The sequence below is a fragment of the Nipponia nippon genome, unplaced genomic scaffold (assembly GCF_047370975.1).
Source record: "Nipponia nippon isolate SJK-2023a ecotype South Korea unplaced genomic scaffold, ASM4737097v1 scaffold_6, whole genome shotgun sequence".
NCBI lineage: Eukaryota > Metazoa > Chordata > Aves > Pelecaniformes > Threskiornithidae > Nipponia > Nipponia nippon.
In genome coordinates, this window is record NW_028262380.1 from 67950752 (window position 1) to 67975411 (window position 24660).

The following is a 24660-nucleotide window of genomic DNA, read 5'->3' on the forward strand; positions in this document are numbered from 1 at the left end:
CTGCCGGGCAGTGCCGTATGCAGGTTTAGCAGCATCAGTCAGCAGAGCTGCACGGACGCAGCATTAATTGCTGGGCTGATCTGAAATACAGCCTTGCGCAGAGTTCATCCTCGCTGCCTGCTCTCAGGCAGAGGACCTCAGTGGCTTCAAAGCCTCGCTCAAACAAAATGTCACAACCGTCTCCTCCTCAGAGATACAAAAAGCCTGTCACAGTCATTACCGTGACACAAGCACCTACCAGCAGCCTCAAACTGCATGTTCGAATGCTAAGTGACAGGCAGATGTTTCCAATAAGAAATACAGCCTCTGGTTGCATCACCCACCAGGACAGCATTGCCTCAGCCTTCTCTGGCCAGAGCTTTGACCCGCTGGAGTCACTTGAGCTCAGCCAGGCTCTGCGTATCGCTCTGACGATGGGGCCCAGACAGACAGGCGAAGACCACGTGGCACTGCTGTCACTAGAGAGAGGTTTGCCTTTTTCCTGTCATAAATTTCTTTGTTAGTAGGAAGCTGGCAAAGGGATGTAAGACAACTTTTACACCCTGCCTATTGTTTTCTCAGCAGCATCTGTGTAGTGGATTTTTAGGAAAAAAAACTACGGTTGGGATTTTAAAATAGCACTAGGAAAAACTGTGCATTCTCTGTAATAGCTTGATAATTAAGATAGATAGACTATAAACCATATAACTTGAAATTTCATCAATGAAGTGCACAGAAGGATTATAAACCCAGTAGCATTCCAGGCTCTTTGATGCAGAAACTTTCTCCTTGCAGATTGCTTCTACGTCTCCACATCATCGGGGCACGACAGGGACAGCAGACGTGGAGCAGGTGCAGTAGAGATCAGTGTGTAATACTGGCATGGATGTAAGCAACCCAGAGCTGACACTCAAGAGCAAGCTGGTTGCTTCATTGACAGGTTGAGAAATGCTTTGCTACGGCAAGATAATAATGGTCGTAATGAGTTAGAAGTCCTTCCCAGTCAGCTAGCAGCCACCTGAGTCCTGTGAACAAAGTTGAGGGGGGTTAGGTTGATCAAGTAGAGAGCTTGAAGGTGGCAACAGTTAGTTTTGAAGGTGGCAACAGTTCGTTGAGTCCAGATTACAAGGAACTGATCATTAAACCAACAAAGCTGGCAGCACCATCTTATTTAAGAATATTTCAGGTCATCTTTAAAACAAAGAGCAGAGCAGAGCAGTTAAAAACCCACAGTAGGAGAGCCGTAAAAACCCATGGCAGTCCCACAGGAAGAGTGGAGAACAATGCCTACAAACTGGCATCTCAGGGCTGGCCTGTGCATGTCTGTGGCTCTGTGTTTGGGGAGACCAGGGCAAAGAGGATGTTTCTCTGATGTCTGGTTAGGCGGAAGGCTGGCAGAAGTACTGGCAGGTCCTTCCATTTCTGTCCAGTTGAATATTCTTGCTATTCCTCCGTCATACTTACTGAAGTGTGACAGCGGATTCAAACGTTACTGCTGGGAATGAACTGACACATACACAGCATTAATGTGAGCCTCCTTCCCTTGCAAATTCAGCCTAAAAAACCCCCAAAACAACCCTTTTTAATTTCGTAACTACTGCAACCTGGGCAGCTGTTCTGCACTAGAGGAGGGGGTGGAGGGGAGAGAGGGTGCAAGGCTCTTTCTGGATCTCAATAAGAAACGCCCAGCAACAAATAGCTTAATGACTGCTGTAACAAGACAAGGAATACAGATGGCAAGTAATTGGACATCCCTTCAGATGCTGGGCACCCCACATTCATGTAGCATCGGACGGAGTCCAGATGGATTTTTCCACGGTGTGCTGCACAGAGCAGATGCAACGCTGTCTGTGGAGAGCAGCTCTCCCTTTTCAGCACTTGAGTTATTTTATAATTTCCTTCCAAGAAAACAACCCTCTTTCTAAAGGATGTTCTCATGAGAAGGGATGTTCCCATGAGAATGTGTTGCTGCTCGGTCAGATAAAGGCAAGGCCAGGCAGGCGGTGCAATCGCGGTACCGAGTGGGAGCTGCTTGCGAGCTCTGCTGTTACGGTGAGCTGGCAGAGGTGTCCTGTGGCCAAGGGCTTTGTGCAGCCCAACTGAGCTGAAGGCCACGCTGGGCGTGCAGCCCAGCCCAGCCCGAAGCTGCCGTGTGGATCACTGACTCCTAAACACTCAAGGGTCCCTTGGTCAGGATCAATACAGCAGCTCAGGAAAAGCCTCCCCCCATCTGATTTCTCAGCCTTGGAGAAGAGGTTGGCACAGGAACCTGAGACTTTGAAACTGCTGGCTCCAGTCTGTTTGCTTTCAAAACCGACACGGGGCTGGAGCTGGCCACGGACGTGGGTTGGCATATTAAAGATCAGGCATTGCTTTGGTACCATCAGCCAAATGTTCGAAGGCCATCACTTTGCAAACATTTCCACGCTTTCTTGACTACCGTGAACACCACAGCTGAAATCTGCAGCTGTGGGGCACAGCTGGTTTTTGGAGCTGGGTAGGAGCCTTAGGACTTAATGGGCAAGTCGTACCCAGAAGGGCTCTGGGTAGCTGTTTGGTCATTGTAACATCGTGAAAAAGATAGAAAGAACTCAGATAAATAGAGTTCAGAGTGGTTTGCATTAGATTGCCTTTGAGCTCAAAGGAACCAGGTGGCAACAAATTATAAAACTGAGTGGTCGCAAGTGTATACCTTTAAAGCAAAACTTTCCTAGCATGCTCTGCTCCCTTTATATAGGGGCACTGCAGGGCACCGCAGGCCTCAGTAGTAACCTGGCTCTGGCTGCTCCAGCATGCGGTGAGTACTTGCCTCCTCCTTCTGGACTTGCTTTCCCTGGTTTCCACAGGATATGCTGCGCTGCTGCTCCCAGCCAGGCTTTTGCTTAAGGAGATGTGGCTTAGTTTGGCTTTACAAGTGCAGGAGGCTTACACTGGCTGTGGGGGTGCAGCAAATCCAGAGTCGCTGCTCTTCCTAGAGTCTGTCTGTGAACTGAATGCATGGAAGGGGGAGGGGTAGTGGTTCAACGGCCTTGGTTTCATGAAGCAATCTCATTGCATTAAAGTACTAACAATGTATGTGAATGCAGCTCTAGTCTTTGAACTTCAATTAATTTTTGTTTGTTAGTTTTGGATTACTTACCTTTGGGTGCATTCTTCTAAAACAAGTGATGGACAAGCACTTGTAAGTTGCTCAAGGAATGTTTCATTGTCAGTCCTGATCTAGACGAGCTTCATCCACAAGTAAAGCTGTTTTATAGACAGGTACTGGGGCAAGAGCATTAGGATGTGGTAAATGAGGTAATGTGAAGGACATGAGCGTAGTATCTAATACAGTCTTTTGTGTGTGAAGACATATTGCATTTGTAAGAGAGTATTTGTATCTCCTGATAGGATAAAGATGATATAAATCAGGTTGAGTCATTTTTAAGCACCAAGAGTTTGTGAAATGCACCATTCTGCTTTGACGTTTACATACATATATAATGGGATGCCTCACCTTAAACTTTGGCTAGTGTTCCATGTGCTGTTCTGAAAGCTGTCCGGCCAGTGTCTGATTTACTTGCAACTGGTATGTTGTCCTACAGAATACAGTAAGTCAAAACAAAATCTAAAAGATAAGTAAAATAAATCCAAGATGAATGTTTTATCCAACTCAAAACAGACTACATCCAAATGTTGGACTGCCTAATTGAAGTCAAGCTTAAATGTTCACTTGATTTAAACACAGGGGCTAAAAACTGAATTAAGGGGGAAAAAAAATCTTGTAAGAGGTACATAAAGGTCAGTGATTGTGGGAATTAATTTCTTTAGCTACTTTTGAAATTTGAATAAGAATTACAACAGCTCATCTCTAATGCAAATTTTCCTATCTACCTCACACAGTAAATAGTGACTTCATGATCTAGAATACATTAAAAAAACCCCTCAGCATGTGAACTACACGGTATTTTCTAAGTTCAGAGTCTAGTATGTGATCAGACCATCTGAAGTAGCAGATCACAACTGGAAAATGTTCTGTAACTAGACTTGTAGGAACAGAACTGCATTTAAAAAGTTAGCAATGCAAACTCTTGAGAGTAAATCAAAGTCTGTGCAAAATGTGTTGCTGTGGGTGGGTAGGTGGAGGAGGGGAGAAAGGTGGAGAAGGAAGAGGGGGGGAAAAAAAAAATCTAACTCCATATTAAAATAAAAAAAACCCAAAACCTAGACAGTCTCCAGGAATGAAAGCACACAGTAACCTGCCAAAAAAAAAAGAAAACCTGTATGCTCCACTTGGAGGTACATCTCCCTTTTTTTAAAAGAAGTCACTTACAGAAGAACAAGTTGGTGATTTGTACTTACATCCTGGACCCTTTTCAACCCTTGTCAGAAAATGATAAATTATTGAAGCATATCATAAAGTAGCATCTCTGTTTCTGTGTTCTGTAGTGGCTTCTGAAGTGTTCAATGTGGAAAAGTTAACTAATGATTGCAAAATAATTTAGAATTATTCCTTGAGCTTAAAAAAAAAAAAAAAATTGCAACCCACATTCTCTCCCTTGGATAACTGAAATGTTACTATTCCTTGCTTGCATTAGAGCTTCTGGTACTTGGAAAGAACGGGCCAACGTTAAATTCACACAATTGTCTTGTGTTTATCCATCCATAACTAGAAGTATTTTTGTTCCTGGAGGCACCATAAACTGCCCAAAGAATAAAGCAGGGCTTCAGAAAACTCATTTTAAAAAAATTGGCTAACTAACCTCACCATGAGGTACATTACCCTAACGTATAACTTTGTCCTGAGGAACAAGAAAACACACTGAATATCTGGATGTTAAGTGCAGTAACACTCAGACTAAGAAATATCTGAATGTCCAGGGTTTTTGTCTTGGCTGACTGCATGTAAAAGGAGAAAAGATATTTTATAAATTGATCTAAGTATCCATGTAAAACTGAGCTGGATTTACCCACTGGGCTTTGATTATCTGGGAGCATTGTTGCAAAATATAAACAAACAAGTTCTAACTCCATTGCCTGCACAGATGTTCCCCCTCCGTAATGCATACCCCATACTATCAGCTTAATGTATTTGTTCTCATTTCTGGCTAGCACATAAAGAAAGAGAATATATAGATGGTACTAGGTTGGGGGGGGGGGAAGTGGATGGGAGAAAAAAGTGAACTGTATGAAGAGGATACATATGGCATGTAGATTCCTAATCTGTTTGCAGGCGTAGCTTTAGATATTAGTTAAAATTGCTTTTTATTGAACAAGTCCACTGTGTTTGGTAGAGATGCAGGGGAAAAAAAGGTAACTGCAAGCTGAGGTAGGGTGGGGGGTACAGAGGCAGGAGGTGAAGCAGCTACTAGCTGTGTTGGTGTACACACTAAGAGCTCTTCACCTGTGACTGACTTCCTCAGCTGGCACAGAGCTTTCTTTTCACCCTTAGGGGTGTTCTTCCATGTGATTCAATTCTTTCCCCACCCTTAACTGTTGAAGTGTCACTGTTACATCCCTTGATTCAATCCTCAATTCAAGATTTTTTGGACAGCTGAACTTTTTACCCAATGACTCTTACTAGATTGGCATTTAAAGCTGACCTTGTGTTTTCCAAAAGGGACAAGGTCATTGTCACCAAAACATTAGCATTTCCCTTCCCAACATCAGTTAAACTGTTGTTCTGCCATTAATACAAGGCTGTGATTTGCAATTACTCCATGCCTGCTTACCTTCCAATCAGTATTTCTGTAACTGTTAGCATAATTAAACGAGCTGTTGCTTTGAATTAGTCTTGTGGCACTATTACATGCTTCTCTTTATTTTTTTTTTTCTGTACAGTGGAACAAAGCAATGCTTTGAAACAAAAACATTCAGGAAGTTTACACTGGTTTACATTTATTTAAAACAAAATATTTAAACACTTGTGTATTTCACCTGTGGATTATTAACTACAAATCAAATAGGGCTCATCGCTTCAAAGAGGTTCACAAGTACAAAACAGCCTCCTTCTGGCATCTTCACATCCTCCTCTTCTGTGTGCTTATGTACAATACTGCGAAAAGGAGAAAGTGGCACACGTAAGAGGGCCCTGGTAAATAATGTGCAGAAGCCTGTTTATTTAATACATCTTATTTCCCTGGTTTCTAAAACAACAGTGTAATGAATCCCATTCAGCATGAACAAAGTCAGGAAACTTTGTCCAGGTTTCAAGAAATGCTATCAAGCCTACACATTATGTATTACTTTGGTTCAGTATTTATTATATTCATAGCGAAACTCCACTCAGCAGATGCAGGCTGAACAGCGGGAGAATAAAGCCAGCTACCTTGCAGCATTACTGAGGGAAGCACGAGCGAGTTTCTAAGCAGCAGAGTTATGGGTGTCAGACACTAATGCTATGATCTTTCAACAAAAGCTGGAAATCACAAGCACTTAGGGCAAAGCCAATGATTACCTACAAAGCAGCAGACACCTCCCACCTGCTTGGCTAGCGATATCCCCCGAACGGATCCATGCACAACATGACACTGCATCGTGGTCCTAAACCTGGGATGTCTTAAGTTCTCTGGTCAGCCAGTTCTTCAGCCTCCTGCCTCTCATCCATTTGTTTTAACTTTTATAATAGATTCTTATTTCCATAATTGATTCTCCAGCTGCAATGTCACTGCCCTCCTTAGCATAATAATCCAAATTCCTTGCAAAAAGCATTTGGCCTCATTCAAGGGTTATTTCTCCTCCCAAAACACTCTTTCACACTGGTGCCATGTTCTCTTTGACTCTTGTTATAACATGGGATTCAGTTCTTGTCTCTTTTTATTCCCTCCCTCCTTCCTGTCATCCATTTTCTTCTCAAGTAACTTGGTCAAACTCTGCTACATTTACCTTCTCTACAAGTCTCTTCACATATTCAAAGGCTCAACAGTAAAGTACAAGTGATTTTTCTTGACTGGTGGTAAAATCTTAAACTCATAAAGATGAAAATAGCCTCCAGTACTAACGAACAGCATTCATTCAGGTCTGGACAACTGCCATCACAAGAAAATACTACAGTGCCATCAATGTCTGTACTGTATCATAAATTTACAGAATAGTTTGCCTAGCAAAACACAGAAACTTCTATGGAGCAGAGGCCATCTAAGCAGGCAGTAAGCGCAAAAGAGTAAACCTGTCAAATGACAGGAAATAAGCTCTAGGGAAGGCTAGAAAAGAGCACGCTTCTCTAAATGAACTTCAAGTTCAGGGGCAAAAAGGGCCACAGGAATGCAGAAAAGCACAGACACTGAAAAGTAAAACTGTAAAAAGTAAATATGTTGAGCTTTCCAAGAAAGCCTAAAACTAGTATTCTTACAGGTAGCTTGCTTACACCTCAGCCACTCCTCAAGTTCAGAAATAAATTTCAAAACACAATCTTCTAATGAGCAATAACATAAGGAGGAGGAGTTACCATTATTTCCTCGGATAAAGGCGTCCCCGTACTTGTTCTTTAACTGTCCATTTACGTATTCTTCAGTCTGTTCCAGAGCTATATTCATATACCCATCCAGGCAAGCCAGGACACCTGAAGACAGTGACAGTTTAAAAGTGAATTAGCTGAAACTTATATTAAAATAAACAAAAACACATTGTGTTTGAATAGTACTGAAAAAAAAGTATCTTCATAACAAACTAAAAGCCCAAGCTTGGCCAGATGAGTCAGTAGATCAGAGTATTCTTCAAAGAATGGCAGCATGTCATTAAGGCACAACTTTCAAAATATTGACAATTTCCACTTTGAAAGTTTAAGTTGTCCCTTCTCACTTGTGTTTAAAGCCACACACCTGTAAAGAACCTGTGACATTAAGCGTAACTGGATAACCTAAGGACAAGGCTATGTAAATTGAGTTTTCATCAAAACTTGTGAAGGATATAGCTGAAAAAGAACCCTTTTAATACAGGACACCATACGCACTTTTTCATATTTATCTTCATGCTTACCGATCTAGAAGAACATTGGCTGCAAGTCTCTGTTTTGATGTAAACAAAACTCTGCATCATTTTCAACAGGCAAAGGGTTTTCAGATGACACTGAAATCTTCCCAAAAATAAAATTACGCTCTTTAATTAGTGCAACTCAACAAAAAATCTCTGCCATTTGTAATATTAGATGTTCTTTTGATGGGGCAAATATGCATTTGAGCAGCACTGATTTCAGACAAGTATTTATGTTCTCGCTTCTCACAGCCCCTGTTGAAGGCCGTACCTTGTTCACACAGTACTTCCTACGTGCTGGCAGTATGATGGCATTTTTTCATTCAAAATCCCTCTTCGGCATCTACACCCACCCTTAAGATCAGAACCATGGCTGTCTACAAATTTAACTTGCCCGATAAACAAACAGACTATTTGTGTAAGGAACTGAGTGTGGGGATTAACAGATGTAAAGAATTGCCTAGAGAATACAATCTCATTTGTTAATCGTGCACATAAAACAACTTGTAAAAAGCTGTATTAATTATCTCCATCTTGCATGTGTGTGTTCCTGACTTCATCCTTGCACACACAGACAATGCTACTAAAATATTTTTTTCCTCTGTTTGAAAAACACCTGATTTATTTACCTGGCATTAAAACTTGAAATGTAGTGTATTGGCTGTACTTGGGGAGGGGGAGAAAACTCCAGCCTGAGAATCCTCCTCTGGGACATGTTCTCATTTTTCAGAAGTATTACTGTAATATCTTCCATTAAATAATTAGGAATTCAAGTTCTCCTGCCAACTTGTAATGGTTTGAGGATTATGATTTTCCTTTATGGTTTTCTTTCCTCTGTTTCCACACAAATAGGAAAAACTGACTGCTCACAAAGAGTTACTAAATGCACCAAAAAACCCACACCAAACAAAGTCCAAGCTCTTTTTCATTCCAGTAATCCCAAGTGCTCCATGTAACAATAGAAAACAAAAAAATGTTTGTCCAGAATTAAAATTGGACTGTGTGGATTTTCTTAAGCTACCACTCAGTAGGCCATAAATGCAGTATTTTCAAACTCTCTTATTCCTAGAGTGCATTCATGGTTGTTTCATTCTCTTCTTCCTTTTCTTTGTGTTTACTCTCAAGCCGCTAATGGCATTAAATACTGTCACTGTCCATCCTGGCTAGTATTTTATCTGCTTTATCTATATGTAAAGATGTTTTAACGTACATATCCATCTCTACACATAGAAATCATACATATTAATTTATCACTGATTACTTTCCCAGGGTTTCTTCCCTTAGACATGCACAGCACTTGGCAGCAACTCAAGAGATTTTATGGTTACACATCAACACTTGCATTAGGCCACGTTTGTGCGTATGGTGGCTCAGGGGGTGGAGGTACAGACATCAAATTAGCAACACAGCCTAGGGGAAGAATCTAGACAGATCTGCAACAAAAGCCTAAAATGCTGGCTTTTTTAATGTTTGGCTTTTACAAATGTTGGTCAAACTTCTGCAGAAAACAAACCGAGTGCATATTTTTCAAACGAGAACAGTATACAGGTTTTTAACCGCAGGATCACATCAAGTGGGAAGGAAGGAGAGCAGAGGGAAATAAGGAAGAGAGGGGAAAAAAAATCCAGTAACACATAAGGGTGCTCAATGGAACTATGGTTCAATTCCTGGTAGGTCTGATTGTTGGCACGTTAAACCAGCCTTGTTGAGGGGAAAGTTGAGTAATTTATCTGCAGCAGTTACAAATGGATCTTACTGAGCTGAAGGTACCAATGTTCTCAAAGCAAATAGAAACTGCATCCAAAAACCAAATCTGGCTTGGCCCTGCCTTGTGTGTACCTTTAGGTAAACGATGGTTTGCTTCAACTGACTTTAATGAGCTGTCGCTACATGCTCCTGCAAGAAAGAATTGACAGAGGCCAAAGACCAATGACAAGCAGTGAAGTTTTTAAGCTACTAACCCCACCTGAAGTGCTCAGACAATGTGGTTCTCAAAGAAATGACAGGTTGCAAATTTTGTCAGGTGAAAGACACTAAAGAGGAACAGGAAGGGATAAAAAGGCACTGCTTGCTCTGTCGGTGAACAATAACAATTTAAAACTGTCATAATACAAAGATTCCTTGTCACAGCACAAACAAGTCTCCTCTCACCAGTGCCAAGCTGAGCAAATTGAATTAAACCTATCTGAAGCAGTGATCTGTAGCAGGACGATAATGTTTAAATCATTCCAGAATAAAATGTCTAAATTGTGCACAATAGGAGATACATGACAGTTTTAATTAAGTTTGGATACTACTAAAAAAATTGGACAGGCCGATACTCTTATCCTAATGGGAGCAGGACCAGGACATTTCACTGAACAGGGAAGTTTAATTTACTGGTTAAAAAAAACCCTATAATCCTACATACAGTGCAAGAAGGTATACAGATAGGCTGAAGAGTTCTGGAATAAAACTGCTGGACTGTGTTAAAATGAACTGGGCATATAGCAGCAAAAGCCACATTAAGTTTTCTCCTGTATCTCTGTAAGCCTTGATCCAACAGGTGCCTAGGCAGTTGTTTAACCAAGAACGTAAGTAACTCTTTCATCTTTTGTGTAAGAATAGGCTTATGACTGATGGCACAGTTTACTGTTTGAAGCTTTTCTGGACCAAGGTCTATACGAGGAATTGGAGAACAGGAAGGTGAAGAAAAGGGTAGTTCCAACAAGGGTATCTGAGCACTGAAAAGTGGACTGCCTGGCCATTTCAGGAATTGTAATTCCAGCCAATCTTTACAAATATCAGTTTAGAAACTCAATCATCCCGAGACTCTAGTCTAACCATCTGTGACTAAGGGCACTAATGATTTAGATGAGTAATTTTACTCTCTAAATCCACCATTAACCTCCTTTTCATCAGTTTCTCCAGAGCCGATTTTCTATTTTTAATGCCACCATTCTGAGATCTATATTCACATACTCCAAGATTCTGGATCACACTGGTTTGCTTTTCAAAAGCAATGCATCTGCTCCAGCCTCCCCAAACAATGACTTTACTCAGTGTGAGAGACAGATGGAGAACTTACCTCGATAATCAACTCCAGAATTTAATTTTACGACAACTGGCCTTCCAATGATTTGTTTTAGAAAGTCACTAGGGGTCTGCTTCCGTAGACTCATCTTGATCTTCTCTGGTAAGCTGGGAAGAGAAGTGAGAGAAAACATTTGGATAAGCAACATGCTCACATATGGTCTTTAAACACTCAGTAGAGACAGGCAGTCCCCTGATGCTTAGTGCTTTCAATAGGAGAAAATATCAAAGGAGATAAAAGCAAAACCTTAAGGGTGGAGGTGGAGAGACAGAGCTTCTAGAGCCATAGCATTAAACCTCCTCTTGGCATTTTTATAGCTTCTGAAATTATTAATAAGAATCCTTTGCCCAGCTGTGCATCTTGTTAACTTCCAACAGAGCCAAAGGCCTCATCTTCTCAGTAACACCTTTTGCTAAAATGGTTTTACTAAAACTAGAGAGCTAAGTCATAGTAAGTGGTTCATATCTTCAGGGGGTGGAGGAGAAGTCAGTACATGCTCTATACACAGAAGTCCATGCTAGAACAGCAAGAGAAGGATTTTTGATCTCAGCTCACAAATATGAGCACAGGATAAATTTGAAAGGATGCTTTCAAATGAATCAGTTAAGTTAGACTAAGTTTAGAATTAAGGCTTGTGATTAAGTTGTAGAGAGACATGAAGAGATGCTGTGATTTCAAAATTCATGGTGGGGCACACAGACACAGTTTGGTAAGAGACCCTCCCTCAGTCTGTATTGCTTAACTTCTGCTTTTATGTCACTTTGTCTAAGTAACAGTTATTCTGCATTTTAAGTCAATGGTAGAAAACAGTGCTAATGCTGGCAGCTAGTACGGTGACAACTTTTTGTTGCTTGCTTTCTGCGGCGAATTGCGATAAGCTATTCCAGCCATGCAAGGATCCTCACTGGTTTTCCTATCAACACACGTCGCCCGCGATGCCGGCACCGTAGGGCTCGGTAACGTAGCACTTTATAGCCGAAGCTTTCCTGGAAAAAGAAAGCTGCGCCAGAGGAAGTTTAGGTTAGATATAAGGCAAAACTTCTTCACCAAAAGGGTGGTCGAGCATTGGAACAGGCTGCCCAGGGAAGTGGTTGAGTCCCCATCGCTGGAGGTATTTAAAGAACGGATAGTGCTCGAGGACATGGTTTAGTGGTGGACTTGGCAGTGCTAGGTTAACGGTTGGACTCGATGATCTCAAGGGTCTTTTCCAACCTTAACGATTCTATGATCCTAAAATAAGCACGTTTTGAAGGGTAGGTGCTGCCCCACCACCCCACCTGCTCACCCGCCCTCCCGACGGGAACCACGCTCCGGTTTTACGGGCCGTTGCAAAGCCTGCCTGTTCAAAACCAGCTACAACGACGCGAAACGTCTTTCGACAAACGTCCCTGACAGAAACCCCAGGCGCAATGTGAAGCTTTAGTGCCGCTTATTTAAAAAAAAAAACAAAAAAAAAACAAAAAAAAAAAAAAAAACACAAAAAACAGGGAAAAAGCAACGGCTGCAACGGCCACCAGTAACGGCCACGCACGCGGCGGAGGCCACACACCCCACACAGGACCCCGCTCCCGGTCCCCTCCCCGCGGGCCAGGCCCCGGGCCGGCCCCCCACTCACCCTCCGCCGCCTCCCGCTCCCCTTCCCGGCTCTCGCCGCCCTTCGCGTTGGCGCCCAATCACCACAGGCCCCGCTACGGCGCGGCGGCAGGGACAAACCGAGCCGGGAGTGCGGTACGCGGCGGGCGGGGACTTGGCGGGACGAGCCCCCGCCTCCTCCGGCAGCGGCGGCCGCCGCTGCCGGAGGAGGCGGGGGCTCGTCCCGCCCTCGCCCCGGCAGCGACGGAAAAATCGCTATTGATTTCTCATCGAACACCCCAAAACCCCTCAGGCTGTGCCGCCAGGGGTTCACCCGTGGGCTCTTCAGTAGCTAAACTCCGGTTTCCCCTTGCTTGCCCTTACACCCAAATAACGTCTCATCGATTTCTTATGGGAAAATTACATGATCCAGTATGTATTCTACTATAATGAGATCCTATTAATGATCTTGTCTTACACAGGCCTTATGAGAGAAATAGGTGACCGTCTCGCAGCTGTCAGTGTAGGTCTCCTTACCAGAACTAGATAGCAAAGTGTTGCTCAGTTTGTTTTACAGATGAATTAGGGATTTTTTAATTTTTTTTTGATTCTTTTTCCAAATGTCACCTGGAAAGAACATGGCACAACAAGAAGCTGAACTTTTGTCTTCCGCTTCTCCCCATATTCTCACCCATCTTTTCCCCTTCCACCCAGCTGTCCCCTAATATCTGGAAAATACTTCTTTTTTTTTTTTTTTTTAAGGGATTTAGTACCATGGCAGGAGTTAATCAGCTGTGAAAGCTTCTGGACTGGATTTTTTCTTATTCTTCCATTACTGATTTAGTATCTTGGTGAAACTCTTTTAATTCTCGTGATATGAAGAAAACGTACTATGCCTTTTCAGAACACGGATTTGTATTCTCTCCTCCTTCCGATGTTATTTATCTTCTCTTTTTGACCACGTACCCAGTAACATTTTTTTTCCACAAAGCTTAGGCTAAAAGGCTTTAAGAGGCAAGGTCTGCAAACCCAACTTAGTTCACCTGACTGTCCCAGACTTCCAGCACAAGCACGGCCGGGAAAGTTGGGCCACGTTGTGCTCGTGTTCCCAGGCAACTGTCATGTTAATCGGGAGCATCCAACTGTGCTTGATTATGTCTAGTACTTGGAGCAGAAAAGGAACGTAAAATAGTTACTCCGGGGAGCAGGCTTGCAAAGTTTTATTTGGCCGCCTGGCTTCAGTGTGTAATATTTTGATAAGGGAGTATTCTGGTTTTCATTGTTATCGATCTACATGATAAAGACTGGGCTGGTAAATTTTCATGACAATTTTGCAAATCCAGCTAGGGACATTTTATGGTTTGGAAGCCTTTGTCTTTTTTTTTTTTTTTTTTTTATGGGTTTGTCTTTACAGCTTGTATTTCCTTTTTTTACTAGCCATCAGAACATGCTGAGCTATTTTGCCTTCTGCTCAATAGGCTGCTTTCTAGCTAGCTTAGGCATACACTTAGTTACAGTTTCTATGTGTATGGATACTTTGGGTGTTGGATGTCAGTCAACAAAATCCTTCTACTTTCCTGCTTCATACCCTGTTAACCTCACAAATATCTATTTTGAACCACAGGCACAGAGACTGGCAAGTTTTGTACCCTTAGCTCCCCTCTTTCATGGTTTGAGACCAAGTCATGAACCCAAATCTTAGGTAATTTTCCTTGGTTTGCCACAAGTCTCAAAGCAGTCTCACGTGCCGTTCCTAGAGGTAAATTAACCCTCATGGAGGAAGGCATATGTTGCCTAGCGCTTTGGTGTAGCGTGATTCGCACCTGGGAAGACAATTCCCATCTTGTACATTCAGGAAGATCATGTCATCACGTCTGTTATCAGGCAACCTAAAGAATGTGTTATTTCCTGAGTGACAAAACCCCAATGGCCTCAGGAAGGCGGTCTTCAAAGGATTTAAGTTATCCACATTCAGTGGACTCCTTTCAAAGCTTCAAGAGTGAAAATAAAATTAAGATGTCATTGGCTAATGATTCTTTTTTGTTTGTTTGTCATCTAGACGAAAAAGGATTTTGATCTAAAACGCCGCATACCTTGCTGTCAGTAGATCCTTTTTAAATACTGCATTGCTTTATCCTTTCACAGCGTACTATGACAGCGCTTTTTCAGCTATATAGCTCATTGAAATCAGCGAGATGCTGCCCTTCCGTTGTAATCAAGATGAACTTGAAAGGTGAACACTGTAAGTGGTAGAAATTATTTATAATTTGGTAATAAAAGTTTATGTCTAACATTCCAAATTTCATACATCTGCTATGTGCTGGCCTTGAGATACAGAACAATTGCAATTGCCTTTACATTTGGCCTTAGATGAAAGGTCATAAATTACAATGATAGAGTTCGTAGTCGTTCCCAGCTCACAAAATTTCCATATTAACATCTTCACCTCAAACATAAATGGTTACAAAGTTACAAAGAAAAGAGTTGTGTTGGCCTTTGTCAACTGAACTTAATGATGGAAGTCAGTGGATCGTGTACTATTGGTAACTCTTAAACATAAAGCATCGCAGAGTCCTTGTTCAGACGACCTAATTAAAACTTTACAGTTAACTTTAAAAATGAAATGGGATTTGACAGTCTCTCTTTCTCTCTCTTTAATGCAATAAAAAACACTTCAAAGTTAGGAAGGTTTTTCTCTCCCACCTACTTGAAATAAAAGCATTTCCATAGAGCGAGGTGGCTATATAACGCAGAATGTGTTAAAAGGAGTGTCCAGTTTTTCTAGTTCTTGTGAAGTGCACACCATTTAAGTAAGTTAAACACAGAAGAACAACAATCCAGATGACAAAGGAATGTCTGTGGCAGATTTTGAATTCAGCCTAAATAATCCCTGGCTACAACCAGTAGATGAAAATAAAGATGATGTATTAAACAGTCCTCACCTGAAAACTGTGTCAGAGAGGACAAACCCATTCTGGCCACAATCACAGCATACCCCATGATTTTAACAATCAACTTTGGTGTCTTCTTAGATCAGAAAGAAAAGGGGGGGAAAAAAAATATTTGAAAATTATGCAATAAAATAAGAGGCCAAGAATGAGTTCCAAATCCAGGGAAACTTTTCTTGTTCAGAGGCTCTGAGAGTGTGGGGGCAGAAGGAGATATCAGCCTCCGTGAAATAGTGTCGAGGTGGAGAAGCTCTGCAATTCAAGATTAGCACTGTTATTGCAGGGTTTCCTGAGGGCCCTGAAGTAAACGCAATATTACATTTCTGTAGTTTGAGAGGTGGAAGGTGAGATTCTGTTCCCACTGAAGCTGGTGGAAGTTTTGCTAATTACTTCTCTGTACTAAGGATGCCTCTATAAATTATTGAAAATACACCTGGAATCTCAAAACAAATCCATCTGGATGAGCTGGTACCAAAAATATAACTGTTAGACTGATAGTTGTTACAGCTTGGTTTTAGAAACTTCTCAGCAATGGATCCCGGCTGTTGAACAATCTGTCAGCCCACTGGCCTGATCCAAAACTCCTCCAGTGGATTCAGGATAAGACTCTTAGGCTGCAGATCCTTTCCATCCACTTTGGATCAAGAAAGCACCATATAAGCTTTCTCCACAACTATCCCACAGGATTCCCAAGAACCTCACGACAAGAAAGCTTTTGCAACCCAAGTGGGTTGTCTGCTTTTCAGTCCTGAAACAACTCCTGTTCCAGAAGAGCAGGGATTATCTTCCCCCTCATTGCTGTGGACCCCCAGGCTGTTGTCTGATAGCAAGCTAGCGGGTGTGATTTGCTGAGGGCTCTGTGTCTCGCTGTGCATTGTCAGAGGCTGTGCTGTGTGCAGAGAATAGATCGGTGCCAGATTTGCACTTTGGCACAGGACTGCTGGAGCTGACCTCGTGACTCTCTTGAAGTTGGCATAACCTCCATGCTCTCTGTCCCTTTCTTTTTCCTTCTGGAGCTGTGTTCTTTCGCTAGGATTTGTGCTTCTTAGAAGTCTTCTTCTGATGCCCTGAGGGCGAGGAATAGGGCATTAAAGAATTGAAGGGTGCAGGAAGAAGCAACAGAAAGGAAGTATTAGGACCTCCCTCCTTTTCCTCCTCAGCAAAGTTCCTGGTAAACAGGGAGCTGTCAGCAGGTCTTCAGGGAGCTGGGGAGAATCATGTGAGAAGTCAGCCTGAGGCTTTCTCGCTGTCTCCTAGACTTTCAGGTCTGTAGGAAAGAAAGGGAAGGTCCCCAGAAGCTTTCAGAGTTCACTTAACTCCCTCCGAGTTCCTAGGAGTGCTCTTCTTGGCTTCCCCAAGGGACAAGCTTTTTCATGAGCCTTAAGAGGTTTGACATCCCCCTTTGCATGCATTTGGATGGGAGAGTTCAAGCCTTCCAACATTTGAATGATAGTCTATCTGTGCCTATACAGTAAAACATCAAAGATTTTTCTCCCCTTAAATGAAGGCTTAGTTATCCGACATTATTTCCCATGCTATACCAAGATCATCAGAACTGCTGATTCCCAGCCATGTTCTCAATTAAAAAGTTAATGCATTTTTTAAATTGGACCTTAATCAAAAAATAGTGGGTTTCCGCTATAGATTTTAGATAGAACAGCCTAATAAAATTCTGTCTTCATGTTCTTACATTGTGCTCACCACCTTGGGATGTGTATGTCCTCCTATAGGGATTAAATGACATTATGACATTTTGTCACATGTTTGTCTCTCCTACTTTCTGTCCAGTTAAAATGCAGTTTGACAGATCATGTGAAAATTGTGCTTTCTATTAAGGAAAGGCTGGAAGCTCCACTTGATTCTTTTCTGCAACACTTAGCTAGATTCTATCCAAAATATGATGGAATTGGACACAGCCTTTTGTGTTTAGACTTTCTAAAATATTTACATCAAAGAAACACATGTTCTCTATTTTTTTCCAGTGTGGAATATCAATTCCAGATGACATTTTAATGTAAACTTTTCCATAGCCAGTGCGATGGTGCTAATTCAGTACTTCAGGTGGAAAACTCTAGTGTCAAGTTTAAGCACAGACATGGGCTGAAGTGGTTGCTTTAAATTGACCTGCTGGTGTAAAGCATCTGCAAGGTTAGTTCCCAGCTCCCCAGAAATGTTTCTGATGCAGACCTGGGGATATGAAGTAAACATGAGGCAGCTCTAATTTGTAGTGTGGTAAAAACAATCCATGTTGTGTTCTGAAATTCAGTGAAGAAGGAAGATTAAAAAGTGTTCAGCCACCTTTCTGTCCATCTTTGATCCTTTCCACTTGAGGATCCAGCTGGTGCTCTAGAGAAGAAGTGTCATCTGACCCATAGGATAATTAAGTCTCTTTTTGGGAACTGACTGGATCTGCCATCACCTGACTTCTTCTGGCCTCTCAACCTGATTTTTCCATTTACCTGACCCTCCACAGGTATTTCATATATGGGGAAAATTTGTGTTTGCTTCTCCTCAGAAAGATCCCAAGAGCCTTTCCATGGCTTTCAGCAAGCAGCGGATTAGGGATCAAGCCTAAATAAATTGAGCGGGTCTTTTTGCATCCCCACATTTCAGTCTTCCAAAAATTGTAAGGCATAAGCCTGAACCCAGCAGTGCTACTTCACTGTGTGGAGCAGCTAGCACAGTTTAAGTAATAGCTGTAATAGCAGCAAATTGAGTTTTATTGACACAGACCACAACATTATATAAAAAAGAAGTGTAGATAACTCTGTGAAATTCAAAGCATTTGCTCACACATACCAAGAAAAAATACTGGAAAATGAAGACATTAAAAAAGAGATCGAGGTTTCAAGCTCTGGACTTGCAAACCTTTGTTTTTGTTGCTATTGTATATTTGTACAATATGCAGAACCTCCTTAGACATTGCTGAAATGCAAATAAAGAAATAATAATCAAATGTTAGAGAGAAAATAAACATACAAAGATGATTCAGTTTGTCTGGAGTTTGGAAGGAGCATCTTCCTGGATATTAGCCAGGCACATGTGGAGGCTACCAAGTCAATGTTTACTCTGCTGATACACGTTACTGTTGTGAGGATACTGGAAATAGGCAAAAATGATGGTGTTCGTTGTAACTCAGAATACCTGGGTTCTCATATGCCTCTGCCAGAGGCTTCCAGGGTGACCTTGGGTGAATCACATCCTCAGTGGCTCAGTTCCCACATTCAATTAACAGAAATTTGATTAGATGGAAGAAACTATTTTTATTAGTATAAATTATTTTTGAAGCAGAGGGAAAATAGGGAAGATATATGTAGAAAAATCTCAAATATTCCTAGTTTCAGTGATTTTAAACATAAATATTTAATCTACTGTTAACCCAGGAAGTGAAACAATTAAGTATTTAAAATAATGGATACTGTGGTATAATCACTCTGTTCTTTCTGTGCCTTTACTAACTGGAGAGCTCGATTTCTTTAGAAATAAAATGTGATTTAATGTCAATATTAGGTCACTCCTAGAGCATTTGTGAGCTGGTATTTTCCAGTGGCCCCAATTCTTGGCCATTGACTACAAAATCATTATTTCTGTGGTTAAGGGAACAAAATGGAATGATTTTGTAATGAAAAACCAAAAATAGGTAAAATCAAAAGGCAGGACTAGAAACTGTATACATGCAAGATGAACAGTTTTGTTAGGAATAGAACAAAAGCATGAAGTTTCATATTAAGTCAAAAGTTAATTTTTAACTGAGTACATCATACAGCGCTCTGGTCTTTTTAACTTTATTATAATTTCAATGGATACACTAGCAAAAATGAGGATGCTGTCTATAAATATAGACCTGTCGATATGGTGTGACTGCCTGTGACCCAGTCCCCAGGGTCTGCAGTTTCAGAGGTAGTATAACCTCAAATACGATGTTCAGATCTGATTCCCTGGTGTTCACACAGGCAAGAAAATATTCCTATATACTTTAGCGTTGACTGCTTTTACAAGAAGAAGTATATTGCTGGAAAAAATACGTAAAACAACATTGAAGGCTATGTACTAACTCTTCCACATCTGCGACAACAGGTATGAATGAATATTATCTTCTAGGAGAGGGGAATGATGCAGGGCAACTGACTCACTGTTCCGTGGTCCGTTTTTTGGCTTTCAGGCAAAACTGCCATCTGTGCTATCAGTGCAGCTCCACTAGTCCTAGGAATTGTAGGAGCTTTAGGGCAAAAACAACACCCATGTTTTCTCACTCACCTAATCCTACCTAGAAAATTTAGAGGGCAGTAGCGTAAAGTGCCTGTAGCAATCCAGACCACCTGTCGTTAAAAATTGCACCCTTGCTACTACTGGTGGACCTGCATGGATGTTGAAAACAATGGAGAATGCTAAGATACCACTAAGCATAGACAAGACTTGTGACTGTGAAATAGAAAAGGTTTGAAAGGCTCTTCTGAGGAGAAGAGAGATGATACAAAAGCCTGATCAGTAGTCCTTACAGGCTTTTGTGGCTAGGAAGGTGTTAGCAACGTTGCTGTAAAATGGGTTATAAATCCTTATGAGTTGGTTCATTAAAGAACTACAGCTCTCATTACTTCACTCTGCTCTGCTCTACATAAACAGAGGACTTCATTCTACAAAGAAGAGGAGGAAAATCCCCTCTGCATTCAGGAGAAACTGGAAGGTGAAGAAGCAAGCTGTGTTCGTACCATGCATCGCTTTTCTTTGGTTTCTTGTTTCATTTCACTTCTAGCTGCACTGAGTGACACATGCTCTGGTTTCCTCCATGACATATGTGGAATCCTCTGGTCTCACCTCTTCAGACCATATCCCAACCATGTCATCTCCTCAGCTACTAAATTTTTCCTATGCATTCACCTTCCTCATCCAAATAGTCATTTTGGTTTTTTTTTTTTTCCATGGTTTTCACCTGGGCACTTGTCTGCTTGGAACTGACACTACCAACAGATTTCACATAATGCATACAGCACAGCCAATATATATTTCTGTCTCTGGATGTAGGGTTCAGACATTAACATCAATGCCTTGGAGGTGAAAGGCTTCATCGTCCATAAATAACTTTTGAGCCGTTCATTTCAGCTCCTCAAACAGAGTATCAACAACAGAGTATGTCACTTGGAAGATGAAAATACATGTGCTATGCTCGCATGCTGAAGTTTCCTTAATCGAAGGGATTTCTAATGGAAATGGTGAATAGCAGTGGATTTGTATTTTTGTACAAAACGGATAAGGAGATTTTTTTATATATATAATAAAGAAATACTTGCAATAATCTTAGCCCATTAATGAATAATGAATAATCACATGCTGTGTGAACAATTCAGGGGTACACCAGCCAACAATGCAAATTTGCAGTTTGAAATAAACAAGGCAAGTATTGGACAGGCTAGGCTAGAGATGTAGGATCTGTTCTCGCTTCTGTTGCTGAGCTGCTCTCAAATGTTAAGCCAAAGGTCATCTCACCTCTCTGTGTCTCAGTTTCCCTTCTGTAAAACAAGAAGAATGATATACCTAAAGTGCTTTCAAATCAATGGATGAAAAGCTTTACATAATAGCAAGGTATTATTAATATCCTAATGATGCCATGAGAGAAAATGATCAATAATTATTTATATTTTTCTTTGCTGTTTAGGAGGTATTTTTCTACGGTCTATCTTTTCTAAAGTCATACTCATAACAGCAGAATGTTGTCACTTTCTTGCAGAACATACAAGTCTTGTATCTATATGATATAAAGATGAAAAACAGGTTAAATTCTGGTATGTCATTTCTCTCAAGGCTGGAGGGCCAAAGTCAAAGGGAAAATCCAATGATTTACTGCATCAGCAAGTGCAAAATCTATGCGTTAATAAATTCTACAGGGCTGTATATTCATGCTTTACTCATACTGGTTTTTAAGCTTGAAATTTTTTAGGAATTGCAATAAAAAAGATTGCTTTCAAAAATTGCCCCACATTAAATAATCCATGTTTAAGAAATTGTGTATTTCTTTTTAAAGTAACCTCATTACTACTAGACTACTTTTTCCTTTTGACAGTAAAGCAGAGTGCTTATCTTCCATATTTTCATAATGAAAGCTCCCAAGCACAGGATACTGTGGCAGATTTACAGCCTGCGAGCAGCAGAACTGACAGGCATTTTAATATGAAAGGAGATATGATGTCTTTAATGTACAGTGATGTCACTTCTAACAAGGTAGAAGCCTGCTTTTTGCACTGCAATCACCATAAGAAGTGAAACCTGTCTGCTTCAGGGGTGACCTTTTAACCCAGGAAAAGGTCACAAATAATAGAAAAAAGACGGGACTCTGCTTACTCAGGTGGAAGGGCACACTGACGCTGGAGGAGCAAGGCTATTGTGGATGTGCATTATCTCCAGGAAGTTGAAGCTAGAAATAGTCTGGCTGGAGCTAACCTTGAGAACAGCAAAGGAAAGGATAATGAAAATCCTCAAGGGAGTGTTAAACTGAAAGCTAGATTGCCTGTTGACCACCTTTTTTCCTTTTATCCAGCATTGATTGGACCTAATAAATTGAAAGTAATATTGACAGCAATATAGTCTACCATTAGCTGGACACATGATTATTTCACTGAGAGAAAGGAGAACAACCCAGTACCAAAACTTAGGTCTTTCATTCTACGTTAGACCAATGAATTTATTACTTTGTCTAGGAAATATTTGCCAGTGATTTTAAAGGCTGATTTAAAAATGTGCGTTTCTTAAGTCCCTTCTTAAATGTGCTTCCAGCTCCTGACTGAAAGATTTTATTATGTAATTCTGAAGCTGCACCATTCTTAAACCCTGTCTACAAGAGCATAAGCTGAAAGGGCCATAAAATGGCAAGAAATCTCAAGGTCCAATAAGTATCTTGCGTTAACATTAGGCTGGTGACTTTGGTTAAAGATAGGAAATTAAAGTATGCGGGCATCTATATCTGTATCTATATACCTCTCTCTCCTCAAAAGATTTACTTCCTCTAAACTAAAATTCAAGAAAATCAACTTTGAATATCATATCTTTTGGTATTTTGACAGTTGGATCTTGAAGGAATGTACTAAGGGATGAAAAGAACAACATAAGAAGTCATTCTGGTGTTTTCTATTATTTTTGCAGAAATCTTAATTTTAAAAGAAAAGGCTTTTCAGCAGGATCTGAACCATCATGTTCTAGCTGGGGTGCTGGGGCACCGAAACAGTAATATTCGGTTAATGCAAAGCAAGTAGGAAACCGCAGTGTTGGCCAATCTGTATAGTGTTATCCCCAAAAGGAAGCATTGATGTCAATACAGCTTCATATCTGTGTGTCCTGCAAAACCAGACATGATGGCTGACCTCATGAAGATGCCTGTAATATTACACAGCTAGTCCTGTATTGGTTTGAATTTAATTTTTATAAATTAGTATGTTCTTAGAGGTGACGTGATTGGTTTTAATTTACTTTGAAACAGCTGTCTCTGTTCATCATTGGAAGAGAAAATGCAAATTCAAGTTTACGTACAGAAATAATCAACTCACACTTCAGTAGAAAATGTCAGAAATCCTGGCAGTATCAGTAAATTCTTCCTCCCCATTTTGAGCCTGTTCTTCTGACAGCAAAGGAACATTCCAAAGATAAGCCCTGTGGATGCTTGGAGATATAATATTCTAATTATATTTTCCAAAAAGTAAAAATACTGAGAAATGAGGTATGATGTGATACTGCTGTAGATCCATAGATCCCTGAAAAAAAAAAATCAGATGCCATTAATCTGAGTTAATGGTTTGAAAAGTCCAGTAATAGTTTTAAAAGATCCTGTGTCTGGAGACGAAAGCAGCTTGACAGACTCAAGTTGTGAACTGCTTCACTTTCCATGCTACCTTATATCTGTCAATATATTGGTTATGGAGCTCTGCCGAGGCCAGTCTCAAAAGGCAGACTGTCACATTTCTCAAAAGATAAAACATCCCTAAGGGTACAAAGAATTCAGGGACACAAGCTGACAGACAGGAGCAGCACTGCAACTCTAACATTTTATGGCTAAGTTCAATGAGTGAGTCCTTAAACGGGTAATTGAATTGATGAAAGGCTTACAGTTGCCCCAATTAAGCTTGTTCTTTCTCCATATGTAAGACTCAGGATAGTTTAATCAAAAATTGAGGAAGAAATTCAGGAGAGAGACATTCATAAGCACATTGAAAATTGGTCTCACATGAAAAGCCTGCCATTTGTTAAGTCACATGTGCTGTTTGTCCACGCAAAGAATCCTGTTTCCCAAGAAGTGTCTGTTGCAACAGCCCCTTTTTTTCTAGCTAAGGATTTGTAAATATTTTTCGAACACGTCTCACTGCTTCATTACTCATTCCCCTTAAGATCTTTGGTATTTTTCCCATGTGTGATCATGTAGCACCCCTGTGGCATATGGTCACCTGGGAAAGTACTATTAAAGAAGAAATTAAGGGATTTTAGCTATTTTTAACAACTCTTGGAAGGTAGAAATGTGGAAGAAGAGCCACATCAAAGCAACATTTTTCAATCTACTGCATCACATCAACCAATCTCATTGTTTGCTCATGCTTTCTGTGCTGTATCCCTCTATTGTATCTTTGTTTATAACTGAATTGTAAACAATCTGGGGAATGTGCTTTGCTTCTGTGTGTGACTGTACAGTGCCAAGTGCAAGGGAGTGATGGCCCATGACTTGGGTCATTAGGTACTATGATAATACAATTTTAAAATAAATGCATTTTGGACCAGGAACTCATAAATTCCTGCTTTAGAAAGCCTTGGGTTTAAACCTATATCTGCTCAGTAACTTGCTTTGTTGTCATTAGCTTCTTTTCTGAAAACTTAGAAGGTAGTGATGTTCCTCATGTATTCAGCAGGTATATGATGCCTTTCAGAGAATGAGGATTGTACCCTCAGATGGGTAACAAATCTCTGTGCGTTTAAAAACATTTAGATAGTGTAGGGGAAGAACACTTCCCGTAGGGGTGAATTTTATTTGCCTATGAATGTAGGTACTGGTTCATCGATATTTGGTGCATGAAGTTCAACTCATCTGTTCGCTCTGGCCATGATTCAAGCAAACGTTTAGTGTCAGCGAGCACGTATTGTTTTGAAAGCTGTCAGTGAGGACAC

The 24660-nt window shown here is 40.9% G+C and overlaps 1 protein-coding gene across 1 annotated transcript; it reads right to left on the minus strand.

The window, feature by feature from the left end:
• Positions 1–5830: 5830 nt before the first annotated feature.
• Positions 5831–12751, minus strand: LSM6 (LSM6 homolog, U6 small nuclear RNA and mRNA degradation associated). Its single transcript, XM_087737069.1, has 4 exons — positions 12618–12751; positions 10997–11109; positions 7406–7519; positions 5831–6013 (listed from the first exon to the last, which is right to left on the minus strand). Exons 2-4 carry the CDS (start codon positions 11088–11090, stop codon positions 5979–5981), a joined length of 243 nt encoding a protein of 80 aa, XP_087593195.1. The 5' UTR covers positions 11091–11109; positions 12618–12751; the 3' UTR covers positions 5831–5978.
• Positions 12752–24660: the final 11909 nt, after the last annotated feature.